The sequence below is a fragment of the Zalophus californianus genome, chromosome 1 (genome assembly GCF_009762305.2).
Source record: "Zalophus californianus isolate mZalCal1 chromosome 1, mZalCal1.pri.v2, whole genome shotgun sequence".
NCBI lineage: Eukaryota > Metazoa > Chordata > Mammalia > Carnivora > Otariidae > Zalophus > Zalophus californianus.
In genome coordinates, this window is record NC_045595.1 from 70,026,292 (window position 1) to 70,043,264 (window position 16,973).

Consider the following 16,973-nt stretch of genomic DNA (forward strand, 5'->3'; position numbering starts at 1 on the left):
CATACAAGGTATTTCTCTTTCTCATCATATTCTATGTGATATTCATCAGACCCCTTCATCAGAAACCAGACGAAAAGAAGTGAGAAATGACAATATGATCCAGTTGTTAGAGAAACTACTCTATTGATAATTGTAGATGATAATACAGTTATTCCTACCTAAAAGGTATTACATTATCTGAAACGATTGGAAGGCACAGAATACACAGCTCTGAGGAATACTCAGGATGACCCGTAAGTACAAGTAAAGGAGAGTATGTCACCTAGTAAGACAATGTGTTAAAAAAAAAAAAAACAAGCAAATGTGATTAGCAGGTCCACTAATTTTAATGATATTGGCAATGATTCTCTCACAGAAGAACCAAATTAGGGTAATAACCACTAAAACCCTCCTGCAGTGTATCAAATAAAATCAAAATATAAATCAGGTACCACAGAAAAAGGTGGGAAAAATTAATCTCTTTAAAGCAAAAGAAATTAGTCACTGTTTAGAGAAAATATTTAAGATTCTCCAAATTTTAGAACTGGAACCTTACTGATCCAAATGTTTTTTACACTTATGATGAGACTTACGACCCATTAAAACCATATCCTCATTCTCCCCCCCCCCCCCCCCCCCCCCCCCCGCAAATCCTCAATCACAAAATTCCACACAGCCAGGGTGCTTGGGTGGCTCAGTCAGTTAAGCATCTGCCTTCGGCTCAGGTCATGATTTCGGGGTCCTGGGATGGAGCCCCACGTGCTCCCTGCTCAGCAGGGAGTCTGCTTCTCCCTCTGCTCCCCCATGCTCTCGTGCACACGCACTGAGTAAATACATAAAATCTTTTTTAAAAAATTTCAGTCATAATCGAGACATTATCATCCCAAGCTGCTGCTCCAGCTTAAAAAATCACTAATTTAGCACCCAATTTAACTTCCAAACACAATTTTCCTCCTTTCCAGCTCACTTATTCAAAACATCTACCATGCTTTTTTTTTTTTTTTAAGATTTTATTTATTTATTTGACAGAGAGAGAGAAAGCAAGAGCAGGAACACAAGCAGGGGGAGTGGGAGAGGGAGAAGCAGGCTCCCCGCTGAGCAGGGAGCCCGATGCGGGGCTCGATCCCAGGACCCCGGGATCATGACCTGAGCCGAAGGCAGACGCATAACGACTAAGCCACCCAGGCGTCCCATCTACCACAATCTTTCTGTAATGTATCACCTACCCTCCCTCCCGGCCACTTAGATGCCATGCTCTACCATTCAATCACTCCTGCCAAAAGCCTGAACACCTCACCCTCCAACATGCCCTTTTCCCCTCTCTGGGGAAACCGACCCTGGAGGGAGCCAGTGGCTTGTCTTCTTCAGGTCTGCACTCAGGCAGCTGGGCTCATAGAGGGCAGACCCCAGAACACAGAGAGTCCGTGAATGACTTAAGCTTTGAAAGCCCAGGGACCTTCAATATCACTCTGCAGCCTCCCGTTCGTGCCTCTCTGACCAATTCCTTCTTCGAAAGGACGACTTCACACCTGGGATCCTCCCACCACTGCACCTGCTTTCCTCCTCCTCAGAGATCACCGGGGTAGTGAGAAAGGAGCTCCCAGTGGTTCCTACACCTGAAGCCGTCTGCTACTTACACCCGGTGGTTATACCAGGAGAGGATCCACCACTCTTCCATGTGGGCTCAGGAACCCATTGGCATCTTGCCTCCTTCAGGGTCATTAGGTTATGGACTTTCCCATACTGCTCCTAAACTGTCCAAGTTCTGTCCACCGGGTCCTTTCCATTTCTGCTAGAACAGGCTATCTCTACCTTCCAAACAGGGCCGCCTGCAGCCCCCAGCACCACCCCCTACAACTTTTCACAACCATTCTCATCTCACATTGCCTTTCCCAGGAGGCCTTCTTCTGACTTCCTCGCTCAAAGTAAAGTAAATAAGTACCTAAAACAGCTCTTGCTGAGTTTCCGGTGACTTCCATGTCACTCAGGCCAGCAGGCGCTTTTCAGTCCTCCTTCATGGCCCATAGACTACATTCAGCCCTACTGACTTTCTCTTTCCTGAAACACCCTCTTCTCACTCCTAACTTTGCTCCTATTTTGCTTACTCGCATTTAGGTTCAGAATATTTTCTTATCGTTCTCCAATCTATTCTCCACCTTTAAGCCAGAGTCATCTTTTTGGTATTTAAGCCAGATGACGTCAATTCCCTTCTGTAAAGCCTTCATGACTTCCCCTTGCTCACAGGGTCAAGACGAAGACATCCGACTCAGGCAAGGAGTCCTTCCTGCACATGCCCTGGCCAGCCTCTCCAGCCCTGCCTCCTTGCTCACTTCCCTCCTGTTCCTGCTGGTCGGGGTGCAGGTCGTGCATTATAAAAGCACCTGCGAAGTGCCAGGAATTCTTCTAAACAAGAGCCACACAGCCATGAGCAAGACAAATTTCCTGCTTTAATAGTGCTTAGTGGGTAAAGAAGAAGAGGAGGAAGAAGGGAAAGGAGGAAGAGGAAGAGGTAGAGGAGGAGCCAATAAGACAAGTAAGTCAAGACGGTGAGGACTACTATAAAGAAAACCAGAGCAGGCTAAGGAGCTAGAGGAAGACCGTAGACAGGGTGGCTCCATCTCATACTACAGAGAGCCAGGAAAAGGCTCTCTGAAGGGGTCTGAGCAGAGAAAACACAAACATCTGGTGGGGCGAGGGTGTGAAGTCACTGCAAGCAGGAGGAACAGTAAGTGCAAAGGCGTTGAGGCAGGAATATGGCATAACGGGTTCAAAGAGCTGTGCAGAGGTCAATGTGGCGGGAAGAGGAAGAGAGCAGGACAGCAGCGAGAGCTAAGGTCACACAGACACTGGGAAGGCAGCCCACAATGGCCGCCAGGGCAAAGGGTGGGATTTGGTGGTGCCAACAAGCAAGACAAGCAGCACTGGAGGGCTCTGAGGAAAGACACCGTACTCTCTCATGTGTTTTTAACAGGCTCACTCTGGCTAATGTCTGGAAAATAGACTGTAATGGACATAAGAATAAAGCAAGGACACCAACTAAGAGTTCTTACAACAGTCCAGGTGAAAGATAATTAATGGCTGGGCAAAAAAAAAAAAAAAAAAAAAAATGACAAAATAGAAATACCTGGGCTCAACGTGGGAGGTATCCTTGATAAAAGAAAAAAATACATAAACCATAAATGTATTGCCTCCTAATGTCCTCTGCAGAATCTACGCTGGTCTTCCATCCTTGGGCTGCTCCCAGAAAGCCAACAGGACAGGGCTTAGGTCTCTGTATTATACACTCTCACTTCAGGTCAGTCTCACTACATCAGCATTGACCTGAGATTTTAAGGTTCATGTGTATTCACACTGACAATTCCACAAAAGCCCTCATCTCATGAAAAGGTATTGATTTTTATGGATCCAGGGACATAACTTCCTTTTCTAGTTTGCTATCCTAAGTTATAGTCAAATGCCACAGAATCATCCCTTTATTAAAATAGCCTTAGCTTATATCCAATTAAAACACGTACCAAAGAAAATGATTCTCTAGATCTACTTTTTGAAGCAAATAGAAATAGGATTCTGTATGATTCCATTTATAAAATTCTAGAAAATGCAAACTAGTCTATATGACAGAAAGCAAATCAGCGGTTGCCTGGGAGCAGGAAGAGGGACAGGAGGGAGGGATTACAAAGGGTGTGGAGAAACTTTTAGAGGTGATGGATATGTTCATTATCTGAACTGTGGTGATAGTTTCACAGGTGTATACATATATCAAAGTTGATCAAATTATAATCTTAAACATGTGCAGTTGATTGCCTGCCACTTACATGAGTAGACTCTCATCCCTGATCAGATGGCAAACTAGGTACCTGACCCCTCCTCTAATAAAAGCAACACCTGTATTCTGGCATTCTTACAATGTATCAGAGATGTGACAGGGAAACAAAGAACCAAACCAAAAATTAGATAATCGCAAGCATGAGAGCTCAACTGAGCACTGAGTTTGCTTTTACTCTGAGGGCCTGCAAAACTTGGTCCGTCTGAGCTCTGATGTCAAGGCCCCAAAGACTCAAGGTAAAGATAAAGTAAAACTGCCTTTCACCAAACTTGGCACAGGTGAGGAGAGACAAAAGGGAGAGAGGGAGAGAGGATGGAGCCCTAAGTACTGATTAAGAAATATATTCATTAATTAAGAAATAACTCCAGTGTATGTATTTCCATAGGCTACGCCTGGTTGGCTCAGTCAGTCCATAGGCTATTCTTAAAAGTGCACAACTACTGGAGCGCCTGGGTGGCTCATTTGATTAAGCATCTGCCTTCGGCTCAGGTCATGATCTCAGGGCTGTGGGATGGAGCCCTGCATCAGGCTCCCTGCTCAGTGGGGGGTCTGCTTGTCCCTCTCCCTGTGCTCCTCCCCCTGCTAATGCTCTCTCCCTCAAATAATTTTTTGATTTTTTTTTGAATTTTTTGAATTTTGAATAAAATTTTTTGAATTTTAATTTTGAATAAATTTTTTGAATTTTATTTGAGAGAGAGAGAGAGAGAGCACAAGCAGGGGGAGGAGGGAGAGGGAGAAGCAGGCTCCCCGCTGAGCAGGGAGCCCAATGCGGAACTCGATCTCAGGACCCTGGGATCATGACCTGAGCCAAAGGCAGACACTTAACCAACTGAGCCACCCAGGCGCCCCCTAAATAAATTTTTTTAAGGACTGTATAACTATTAAGAGAAAAAGAGCAAGTTGTCCTAATTGGTACATAAAAACAAATCAAAATAAGAATCTACATTTCTGTTTGTTCATACATACAAAAGTAACTTTGTTAATACAAGTAGGGATGTGATTAGATTGGGGAACGAGGCTTATAGGGAACAAAAATAGGAAAGCCACTTTACCCATATACTTTTTTTTTTTTTTTTAAGATTTTATTTATTTAGGGCGCCTGGGTGGCTCAGTTGGTTAAGCGACTGCCTTCAGCTCAGGTCATGATCCTGGAGTCCCAGGATCGAGTCCCGCATCGGGCTCCCTGCTCAGCAGGGAGTCTGCTTCTCCCTCTGACCCTCCCCCCTCTCATGTGCTCTCTCTCTCTCTCAGATAAATAAAAATCTTTAATAAAAACAAAAATAAAAAAAATTAAAAAAAAGATTTTATTTATTTATTTGACAGAGAGAGTCAGAGAGAGAGCACAAGCAGGGGGAACAGCAGAGGGAGAGGGAGAAGTAATCTCTCCCCTGAGCAGGGAGCCTGATGTGGGGCTCGATCCCAGGACTCTGAGATCATGACCTGAGCCGAAGGCAGATGCTTAACGACTGAGCCACCTAGGCCGCCCCCCCATATACCTTTCTTGACTTCCTAGTTTTCTAGCTTCATGAATGTGTTATCTCTTCAAAATATAAAATCACCTAAGAACAAATTCAACCAAAGATAGATGTACAAAAGTTTTATGAATAGAATGAACTAACTTAAATGAAAGTATTTCTAAAAATAGAAATATATGGAAGTGCCATTTTTATGCACTGGAAGACAAAAGAGCATCAACATACCACTACTTTCCTGACACATGGGTTCAGTACAACTCCAAATATGCAGAAGACTCAAAATTATCCAGGTAACAGTACTTCCCAAATTGATCTGCATAGTCAATGCAATTTCTTTAAATGATTTGCAGAACTGGACAAGCTGATTCCAACAAGAATAGCCAAAACATTTATGAAAAAAAAAAAAAGAATAAGGAGGACAGATTTGCTGTACCAGCTACCACTACTAATTATGGAGCTAAATGATTTTAAATAACGATGTTTTATAACAATTATGGTAGAAAGTCAGTTTAACTTAGATCCTAAGGATATTCAGGTTATACAACATTTGAGCAAGATCTAGGACCCAAAACATCATACAGTGAGAGAACTTCCTAATCAACTACAACTTACCAGTACTTCTTTAAAACTCAGTATCACCAATGTTTATAGCAGCAATGTCCACAACAGCCAAACTATGGAAAGAGCCCAGATGTCCACTGACAGATGAATGGATAAAGAACATGTGGTATACATATACAATGGAATATTACTCAGCCATCAGAAAGGATGAATACCTACCATTACGTCAACATGGATGGAACTGGAGGGTATTAAGTGAGAAATAAGTCAGTCAAAGAAAGATAAAAACCTTATATTTTCACTCATATACGGAATTTAAGAAACAAAACAGATGAACATAAAGGAAGGGAAGGAAAAATAAAATAAGATGAAAATTGAGAGGGAGGCAAACCATAAGAGATGTTGAACCCTAGGAAACAAACAGGGTTGCTGGAGGGGAGGTGGGTGGAGAGATGGGTATAATTGGGTGATGGGCATTAAGGAGGGCACCTGACGTTATGATCACTGGGTGTTATACGCAACTGATGAATCACTAAATTCTACCTCTGAAACTAATAAAGAAAATGAATAATAAATATATCAAATGAATAACATAATTTATCATTATCAATTCAATAACATTCAGAAAAAACACAAAAGAAATACTAATTTTTTTGTTGAATTCAATAGCACTTCAATATTTAACTTAAGAAATAAAAAGTCAAATTTTGTAGTCACAAACTCTCATGGCCATGTTAAGAGCTCTATTTGCACAAAGTAGTGTTTTTAACTGAAAGGAAGCTTTTATACACAAAGAACCAATGGCCTCCTCTTGAAGGAGTCAAAGATGGTAGCAATCTAGAAAGTAGTTTAGGGGACTTTTGGTCAATTGGTTTTTAAATATGGCTTGAGAATTTCCTATACCTCCCAGGAGGCAATGGGAGAGAGAGGGAACATGACAGACAAGGAGAGGGACAGACAGACAGACACTGATAGACTTAATCTTTCAGAGGTAAACTTTCCCCAAAGTTCCTTAGGTATGCTCTAAGGGGCAAAGTCAAAACAACTTTTATAGGATATTAACACTTGTCAGCCAGGATTTGTCAGAACAGGTCAAAAAGAAATAGAGTTAATCAGATGGTCTCACCTGGGTGGCTACAAGGTAGATCAGCTCCCCAAGGGTTGGTAAGAGGCACTGTTTTAATTTGCTGTTTCTGAAGTTTTCCCTAATTAATTCAGTTAAGATAGTAATTGCCTGAAAAGGAAAAAAAGGTATATTAGTTCATATATATCTCTCAGTTCTTTCACCTATATGTAAAAGAAAAGACACTCTACAAAATTTGCCCTCCGTTTTTAAAGACTAGTTTCCAAATTATTTTCAAAATATGGGTCTTAGTCCTTAAAAAAATAAATAAATGGTAACTGTCCCAGATGAAGGTAAAAATATATCCAGTGAAAGAAAGGCACATACATATATCACTTGTCAGTTACCACACACTTTCACTGTATTGCTGATCTGATGAGGCAACTGTTGCTCCATCTCTAAAGACAGGAAATGAAGGATGAAAGACAAACAGCAGGTCTCTGTCCAGGTCACTCAGACAGCCAGGATCTGAGCACAGACTTTACCATGCCAGAGCCTACTATCCTCCAGCACACCCCAGTTTGAAAATTCTTACACTGCATGAAACTTTTAAATGATTCCTCTAAAATTTTGAGAGTAGGAAATATTATACCGAAGTTTCAATATAATCCACTTTGAAATTCAGTAGGCTATTTTATCAGATCCAGTTAATTTCCCGGGAGTCATGCTAAGAAAATCACATATATACACTCATTGCCAGAATTCATACACCAGAATGCAAGTTAATCAAATCACAGTGTGACCATAAAGTAGAATAAAATGGGTTCAGAATGATACATATAGAATGGCCCCATTCTGAGATGGAAAAAATGTATATAAAATAGTGTGGTAGCACTGCTCTAAAACAGTGTGATTCAAAAATGTTCAGTAACTCATACAAAAGTAAAAAGAAAATGAAAAACAGAACTACTCTAAAACAGATAAAACTGTTTCTTACTGTCAACAAAGATTTAAGTATAAAAACTGAGAATAACAGGGTGCCTGGGTGGCTCAGTTGGTTAAGTGTCTGCCTTCAGCTCAGGTCATGATCTCGGGGTCCTGGGATTGAGTCTTGCATCGTCGGGCTCTTAACTCAGCGAGGAGCCTGCTTCTCCCTCTCCCTCTCCCTGTGACTTCCCCCTGCTTGAGCTCTCTGTCAAATAATATAAATAAAATCTTGAAAAAGGAAGGAAGGAAGGAACTAAGGAAAAACGAAAGAAAAGAAAAGAAACTGAGAGTAAACATTTAAAAACTTCCAGAGCCATTTGACAATGCCACAACATCCAAGCATGTGATCATGGGCCTCCCTCTGTAAACAAGAGTAGACAAGCTGGACCTGCATGTGGGGTTGCTGCACAACAGCCACACACTAGAGGAACACTTGTTGATGTGGTATTTTTTTTAAACAGCTTTATTAAGTTATAACTGATACAGAATAAACTGCATATATTTAAAGTGTACAATTAGGTACATTTGACATACATATGCATCTTTGAAATCATCACCACAGTCAAGATAACAACACCTCCACATGTTACTTCAAGTTCCCTTGGTAATACCTCCATCTCACTCCCTTTCATTCTTTCCCCAGACAGCCATTGATTTACTTTGTCATTAATTCACATTTTTCTATAGTTTATGTAAATGAGATAATACCCTATGTATTCTTTTTGGTCTGCTCTGTTCATTTAGCATAATGCATTTGAGAGTTACCCATGTTGCAGCATATATCAATAATTTGTTCTTTTTATTGCTGAGTAGTATTCCCCTGAATGGATATACCGATGTGTAACCCCCACCACTCACTGCCTCACACACAATGAGTGTGAAGGAAAGGGAAACATATAGATCACATTAGCCCTTGCAGCAGGTCACTTCTCCTACAGTCTTCCTTTTCCTTGACCTTTACTGATCATCCACTAGCATTACACTGAACCATCTGAAATTAACAGCATTCAGACTTTTTTTTTGTAAACTACAAACATAGAAACTTGTCACCAGCACTCCTACTCCAAAAGAACAGCTAAAGGAAGTATTCCAAAGAGAAACTAAATGATAAAGGAAAGAACCTTAGAATTAACAGGAAGGAAACAAGAACATGAGAAGAATATAGGTAAATATAACAGGTTTTCCTTCTCCTTTTAGGTTTCCTAAACTATGTTTGATGGTGGAAGCAAATATTATAATAATGTCTGATTTGGTTCTAAATGAATTTAGAGGACATATTTAAGACAATTATATAAAAATTAGGGAAATTAAAAGGTTGAAAAGGAAGGTAAGTTTTCTATACTTCACTTGAACTAATGATAGGTTATGTAAAATTATATACATATGTATGTTATTTATATATACATATATATATAATATCTAGGACCAGTAAAAATCTATACAAATACAACTCTAAAATACTATAAAAAATCAAAATTATAAAAAATGTTCAGTAACTCATATAAAAGTAAAAAGAAAATGAAAAACAGCAAGAAGAAACAAAATGGTAGACTTAACAAATATATCATGATTATATTAAATGTAAATGGTCTAAATACAACAATTAAAAGACAGAGTTCATTTAAAAATATGACCCAACTTTATGCTATCTACAAGAAACTCAAAGATAGTGATATAGGCAGATTGAAAGTAATATATAACGTATATACATGTACATACACATACATGTATATATATGAATAGGTATGTATACACACATGAATGTATATACATATACATGTATATATGCGTATATATACATGTATTCACGTATATGTGCATGTATGTATATATACATATGGCATTAAAGCAAAACAGGAATGTATATATTAATATCACATAACAGCTTTCAGAGCAAAGAAAATTACATAATAAAAGGGTCAATCCACCAATAAAATATACCAATCATAAATGTGCATGCATCATTAACAGCTGTAAAATATGTGAACCAAAAACTGACAAAGTTATAAAAAGAAACAAACCCTCAATTATAGTTGCAGACTTCAATACACTTCTCTCAATAATTGATAAACCAAGTAGGCAGAAAATGAGCAGACATCAAAAGGACCTAACTCTACACATATAAATTTGGCAACTTAGACGAAATGGACCAACCCCTTAGAAAACACAAACTATCACAACCCACCCAATATGAAATAGAAGATTATTTGCAGATGACATGATTGTCTTCACAGAAAATACCAAAGAATCTACAGAAACAAACTATTATAACTTATAAGCGGGTCTGGCAAGGTGACAGGATAAAACATCAGCATTCAAAACCTAACTGTATTTCTTCATAGAAGTAATGAATACATAGAAACTTAAATTAAAAATGCCCTTTACAATCACTGCAAATATTAAATACTTAAGTATAAGTCTAACAAAACATGTATAGGATCTATATGCTAAAACTACACAATATTGTTTAAAAGAAATCAAAGAAGATCTTAATAAATGGAGAGATGACTGTGTGTGTGTTGTATTTTCTATAATTATGGCCTTTCTGACTGGGGAGAGACTGACCCTCCCAAGGCTAGCCAATTCTTAGAGACAGCTAAGGCTCAGATTAACTATGTCTTTGATAGGCAAACTTGCGAATCCAGACCCTGACACTCCTCTATCTGGCCCATACACCCCAGGAGGCACTATTCTTCTGCCTTCATCATCCCAGGGCCAGTTACCACCCAACTAGAGACTATCCCTATAGTCCAAACCCTGCTGAAGTTATTCAAACAACCCAATCCTAAACTGTTCACCCTTCCTTTGCCTTTCCTGCGGAAACCCCAATAAAGGCCATGGCTTTAAGCATTCCCCTTGCTGCCATCTTCTGCCTCCTAATCACTGTAGTATTTTTCCATGTGGCTCTGTGTGGCATGCCACGCCTGTCCCTAGGACCTGTGAATATAATAAACTTTATTTTCCTGAGCCTCTCCTCTGTCTCTTTTGGTGGCCAGTCCTGACTGACCATCTTATAAACAAATACAAAACAAGAGATATACTATGTGCATAGACAGAAAAACATAGTAAAGATGTCCATTTTCCCCAATCTGATAGCCCAGTTTAATGCAATTCCTACCAAAATCCCAGCAAAAATTTTTGTAGCTATCAACAAGATTATTCTAAAATTTATGTGGAGAGCACCTGGGTGGCTCAGTCAGTTGGGCATCTGCTTTCTGCTCAGGTCATGATCCCAGGGTCCTGGGATCGAGTCCCGTTGGGCTCCTGCTCAGCAGGGAGTCTGCTTCTCCCTCGACCCCTCCCCCCAGCTGTGATCTCTCTCTCTCACATACACTATCTCTAATAAAATCTTTAAAAAAAAAAATAAAATTTATGTGGAAAGGCAAAAGAATTAGAATAGCCAAAACAGTTCTGTAAAAAAAAAGGGGGGGGTTCAAATTATTTTACCTGATTTCAACACTTATTACATAGATAATGTAATCAAAACCGTATGGCACTGCCAAAGAGATAGACATATCAATCAATGGAACAGAGAATCCAAAAATAGCTCTACAGAAGTATGGCCTACTGATTTCTGACAAAGGTGCAAAGGCAATCCAATGGAGGAAAGTCAGCCTTTTCAACAAACGATGCTGGAGCAACTGGCTACCCAAAGAACAGAGGATAAAGTAAGCCTCCACCCAAATCTAACACTTTATACAAAATACTAACTTAAAATGGACCACGGACTTAAATGTTTAATATGAAAAATGAAACTATAAAACTGGGGGGAGGCGAATGGGATAAAGTCTTCAGGATCTAGATAAAAAAGTAGACTTGACACCAAAAGCACAGAGACATTATATCAAAGAAGATGTGCAGCTGGCAAATAAGCACATAAAAACATGTTCAATGTGATTAGCAATTAGGGAAACACAAATTAAAACCATGAGATATCACTACACGCTTATCAGAATGGCAAAAATACAAAATAGTGACACCACCAATTTCTACCGAGGATGGAAAGAAACTAGACCACTCATACATTGCTGGTAGGAAACAAAATGGTACAGACACTCTGGAAAATAGTGTAGCAGTTTCTGCGGGGGCGGGGGGGGGAAACACTAAACATGTGATTACCCAGCAAACTGTACCCCTGAGCATATATCCCAGAGAAACTGTGATTTGGTGGTAAGTATACTCTTTACCTAACCCTAGATCTTAGGAACTTATCCCAGAGAAATGAAGACTTTCATTCACACAAAAACCTGCACATCAATGTTTATAGCAGCCCTATCCATAACTGTCAAAACTGGAAATGACCTGGGTGTCTTTCAACAAATAAACTGTTGTACAACTGATAACATGGAATACCATTCATCAATAAAAAGGAACTACTGACACATGCAACAACCTGGATGAATCTCCAAAGAATTATGCTAAATATTAAAAGTCCGTCCCAAAAGGTTACATGCCATATGATTGAATTTACGCAACATTCTTGAAATTACACAAGTATAGAAATGAAGAGTAAATTAGTGGTTGCCAGTGGTTGGGATGGGGGTGGGACATGTGATAGAGCAAATGGCATGTGGTTATAAAACAGCAATATGAGGGATCCCTAGGGATGAAACCGTTCTGTTCCTTAACTGTTTTAATGCTAATATCCTGGTTGTAACATTGTACCATAATTGTCCAGAATGTTACCATTGTGAAAAACTGGATGGAGCATACATACATATCATCTCTGTATTATTTTTTACAACTGCATATGATCTACAATTATCTCAAAATAAAAGGTTAAATTCTTTTAAAAAGTCAACCTCATACTAAATTTGAAACCTAGATCCCACTTTCTGCTTCACAAAGTTAGTGTCAGGGATTTATAACATTTCTCCATTTTATAATCCACTGCCATTTTCTATCAGTGAGTGTCACTTGAAATTAAAAACATTTCAATGCCGCAGATCCTTAAAGAGATAAAACTGTCTGAACTGCCTGCAGCGTAACAGAAATTGCTTTGGAGCTTAGTGTCTTATAAATAGACACACATCAGGGGCGCCTGGGTGGCTCCAGTCATTAAGCGTCTGCCTTCGGCCGAGGTCATGATCCCAGGGTCCTGGGATCGAGCCCCGCATCGGGCTCCCTGCTCCGCGGGAAGCCTGCTTCTCCCTCTCCCACTCCCCCTGCTTGTGTTCCCTCTCTCACTGTGTCTCTCTCTGTCAAATAAATAAAAATCTTAAAAAAAAAATAAAATGAAATGAAATAAATAAATAAATAGACACACATCATAGAATCTATACTAGTAATGCCACGGCGACCTGACATGTCACCTGCAAAAGTTAACTCTGGATAGCACTAAACAGTACACAACAGATAATGTTTGTCTGCAATGTTATTTGTATAGATTTTCCACTTGCTATTTTTTAATTTTTAAGGAAATTTTAATATTAAAAAGGGAAAGTGTAAGATTAATAAACATACCACATAAATGACATATACCAAGGAGAAAAAGAAGTTTTAGTTGACCTCGGTACAGTAACATTCGAAAATGCTGATACTAAACAGAACGAAAAGGTTAAAAATACATTTGTTTAGTTCTTCTTCAAACTCAAAAAATCAATTAATGTGTGGATATGGTTCTAATGCTTATTTTTCTATATTCTGTAAAAATGCACCTGGCCTTCTAACACTGAAACTAAGAGCCAAAAATATGAGGCATCTGAGTGGCTCAGGGGGTTAAGCGTCCAAGTCTTGATTTCAGTTCGGGTCATGATCTCATGGGATCAGGCCCCGCATTGGGCTCCACACTGGGCATGGAGCCTGCTTAAGATTCTCTCTCTCTCCCTCTGCCCCTCCCCCCACCACACACACACATCTCTATAAAAAATTTTTTTAAGATTTATTTATTTGCCAGAGAGAGAGAGAAGTAGGCAGAGCGGCAGAGGGAAAGGGAGAAGCAGGCTCCCCACTGAGCAGAGAGCCCGATGTGGGGCTTGATCCCAGGACCCTGGGATCATGACCTGAGCTGAAGGCAGACTAATCAACTGAACCACCCAGGCACCCCAAAAATTTTTTAAAGAAATATAAAAACAGGATATTCAAGTATTACACTACTATTGTGTTCATTTTTTTGAAAAACCGAAGTAAAGAAAAACGAGGGGATGGGAGGGGTCTTATTTCTAGCATCATTATTAATGGAGACTATCCTTCTGCAACCACAGGCATGATTACTACAAATAATAATTTAAGACTGTACTATTTCCAAAACTACTTTGAAATCCAAACCCATTTTATACCAACTTTGACAAGGTGTAACAAGACCTCTTTCAGCTTTACCTGAAGTCATCAGATTGAATTAAGTAGTAAAATGTGCATCAGTCTTATATACCCTGGACTGAGTCTCTTAGGTCAAAGGCAAAAAGACAGGAAGATGAATTAAGAATACCAAGGCTTAGAAGTTCTGCATTATAAAACTAATACTCTGACACTTGCACAGATATAATTTACTTGCTCTTGACCCTCAAAATAGTTCTTAAATGTTCGTGTTCAAGGTTATACAATTAACAGCTACAAAAAGAAACTGAATTCAACCCCAGATCCAGAAAATATCTGGCATTTCCTATTTGGTCAATGTTTTTAGGCCAAAGGGATCTCTTTCTAAACCCTACTAACCTACTCCCAGTGGGAGATACAGCAGCAGTCATCATAACAACTATAACATAATCTTTCAAATTAGATATTGTTCAGCATTCTCCCCTAACCTCTGAAGAGGTATTCTACAATCTCAAGTGAACAGAGAATTCCAACTGATACCACTCTGCCCAGGCTTTTTCTTTCTTAAAACCCCACTTTCAATGTCCCCAGCATAGCTAGGGCACATAAAATAAGAACATGATAAGCCTCACAGTCCTTTCATAAATTTTATTCATATTAAATCTTAGATTCCCTTGGATCTTGCATTTCTGATTAAGTCTTGCCAAGTAAAATCACACCTGTAGGCTTGAAACTTCAAACCCTCATTCTCACAAGTGCTGGGTTAAAAAAGTGAGACAGAGAGAGAACGAAGTCTTGACACACAAAAGCAAGCCAATGATGCAGAAGAAAGATGGAAAACCTCTTTGAAGAGAATATAATTCTGCTCTGTATTTAATAACTAAAAATGTTATTGCAACGAAGCACTGTTGTCTGCATGAAGCTCTCCTGGTGACATCTTGACATCAAAGTTTTAACACTATCTTCTGTGGACATAACCTTTAATCTGATTCTCTGCATATGGGTTGGGCAACTGCATTCAAATTGGCATCTAACTCCTAAAACCAGATAATAGGAAGATGTAGCAAGGACTGCTAACTTGTCCCTTCCCTGCTGAGGCCTAAATATAAACAAACAACCTATAACTGGTGGATTCCTTCTCTTAAAGATAATAAACTGTCAGGAAAAGCAAATAAAACACATAACTAGATTTCCTGCAGTCTTTTAGTCATATAGAAAGTTTTGAAGCACTAGGCACACACACTTTATCAACTTCCCGGGTTGCTTGGGGGTTTTGTTTTTAAATTAGGTGTGAACGACTTTCAAGTGCAAAAGAAATTTGTCATTTTTTGGTCACCAGTCATCTGATCCCCCTTCCTAATACCCCTGAACTTCCTTTTGGGGAAAAACCTTTCCTGTACTGTGCTTAGTCTGCAGGATGACAAAACGGGCATTCTGCCCTCCAAATATGGAACCTGAAAGGGACCCTGGCTCCCTTCGGAAACATCTTTCCTCCCACAGTCTGGTACAGTCAAGGGAAGGCCACAATCTAAACTCAGCCAATGGAGCTCTTGCTCAGAAATCTGAACCTTGAGTGGAATGACAGAGTAAAGAAATGATGAACTTCATTCCCTTATTCTGGCAGTGCCCCAACCAAGACTCCAAGAGGGTCCTGCTCCAGAGGCCTTCCGGAGCTGCCAGGTCCTGACTGCTCCAAACCTTCTGGAGCCTTTGACCTTGCTCATTCCCTCCTAGTAAATACCATTTATACTTAAGCTAGGCAGAGTCAATCTGGAAAGTGATACACAGGACCACTGCTGAGCAGTTCCCCTTCTTTCCTGGACACACACACAGATTTCCCACCCCCTGCCTTGGAGTTGGATGGGGGTGGTGTAACTAGTTCCAGCCGCTGGCTGAAAGTAGAAATAATGTAGGTATGCCCATGTGCAATTTTCCAGTCTCTCCTCCCTACCCCAGGAAACTCAAAAGCATTATGACAGATGGAGATACCATATAGGATGGAAGCAACCTGGAAGGCCAAGGTCAGCTGGCTACCTAGGCCTGCAAGAACAAAGGTGAGCCTGAGATGTTGATGATCTTCATTACCACAACATAAACTAGCCTATCATGAGACTGAACCCTCATTAAATTCAAGAAGACCACTCTAGTTATACATAGAAATAAAGGAGTTTTCATACTTTAATCACTAATAAAACACTCAGTAAACTATTGCACATATATCTAAGGGTAAAAGATCACTTGTGTGGCAGCTAAGATCTGCCATCAACATTTACGTCATGGATCTGACACTACAGTTGCAAAGCACCAACCACCAGAAAAGCAGTGTATCAAAAGTATATGAAAAGGGCAACTGGGTGGCTCAGTTGGTTAAGCATCTGCCTTCGGCCCAGGTCATGATCCTGGGGTCCTGGGATCAAGTCCCACATCAGGCTCCCTGACCGGCAGGGAGTCTGCTTCTGCCTCTGCCCCTCCCTGCTGCTTGTGCACACACTCTCTCTCAAATAAATAAAATCAATCAATCAATCAATAAATGCATACGACTAAATCTTGCTATGCAGATTAAGTTAAGAAATTAGATGTCAGACTAATAAATCTGTAGTTTGAATCCTGAGTAACCATTAAAATTCTTTTGTCCTTTCAGATGGATAGCAGACAACATACCCTAAATATTCTTTGCATTGAAAATAACAAAAAATCAGGTAAAATATTTTTAAATATCTTTATTAAATGCACAGCTAAATTGGCAAGAAATTAAGGAAACCTGAAAGACCAAAAATAGAGAGAAAAGAGGAAAACAGAGATATAAGTAAGCACTTAAGATATTTTC

The 16,973-nt window shown here is 39.7% G+C and overlaps 1 protein-coding gene across 6 annotated transcripts in view; it reads right to left on the reverse strand.

Moving 5' to 3' along the window:
* The window catches only part of ULK4 (unc-51 like kinase 4), a 604,302-nt gene that overhangs the window by 515,235 nt on the left and 72,094 nt on the right, over positions 1-16,973 (reverse strand). For all 6 annotated transcript variants that reach the window (XM_027585659.2, XM_027585655.2, XM_027585660.2 and 3 more), the window contains one exon: positions 6,968-7,075. In XM_027585659.2, the coding sequence (XP_027441460.2) occupies positions 6,968-7,075 (108 nt within the window). The remainder of the gene's footprint in view (positions 1-6,967; positions 7,076-16,973) is intronic.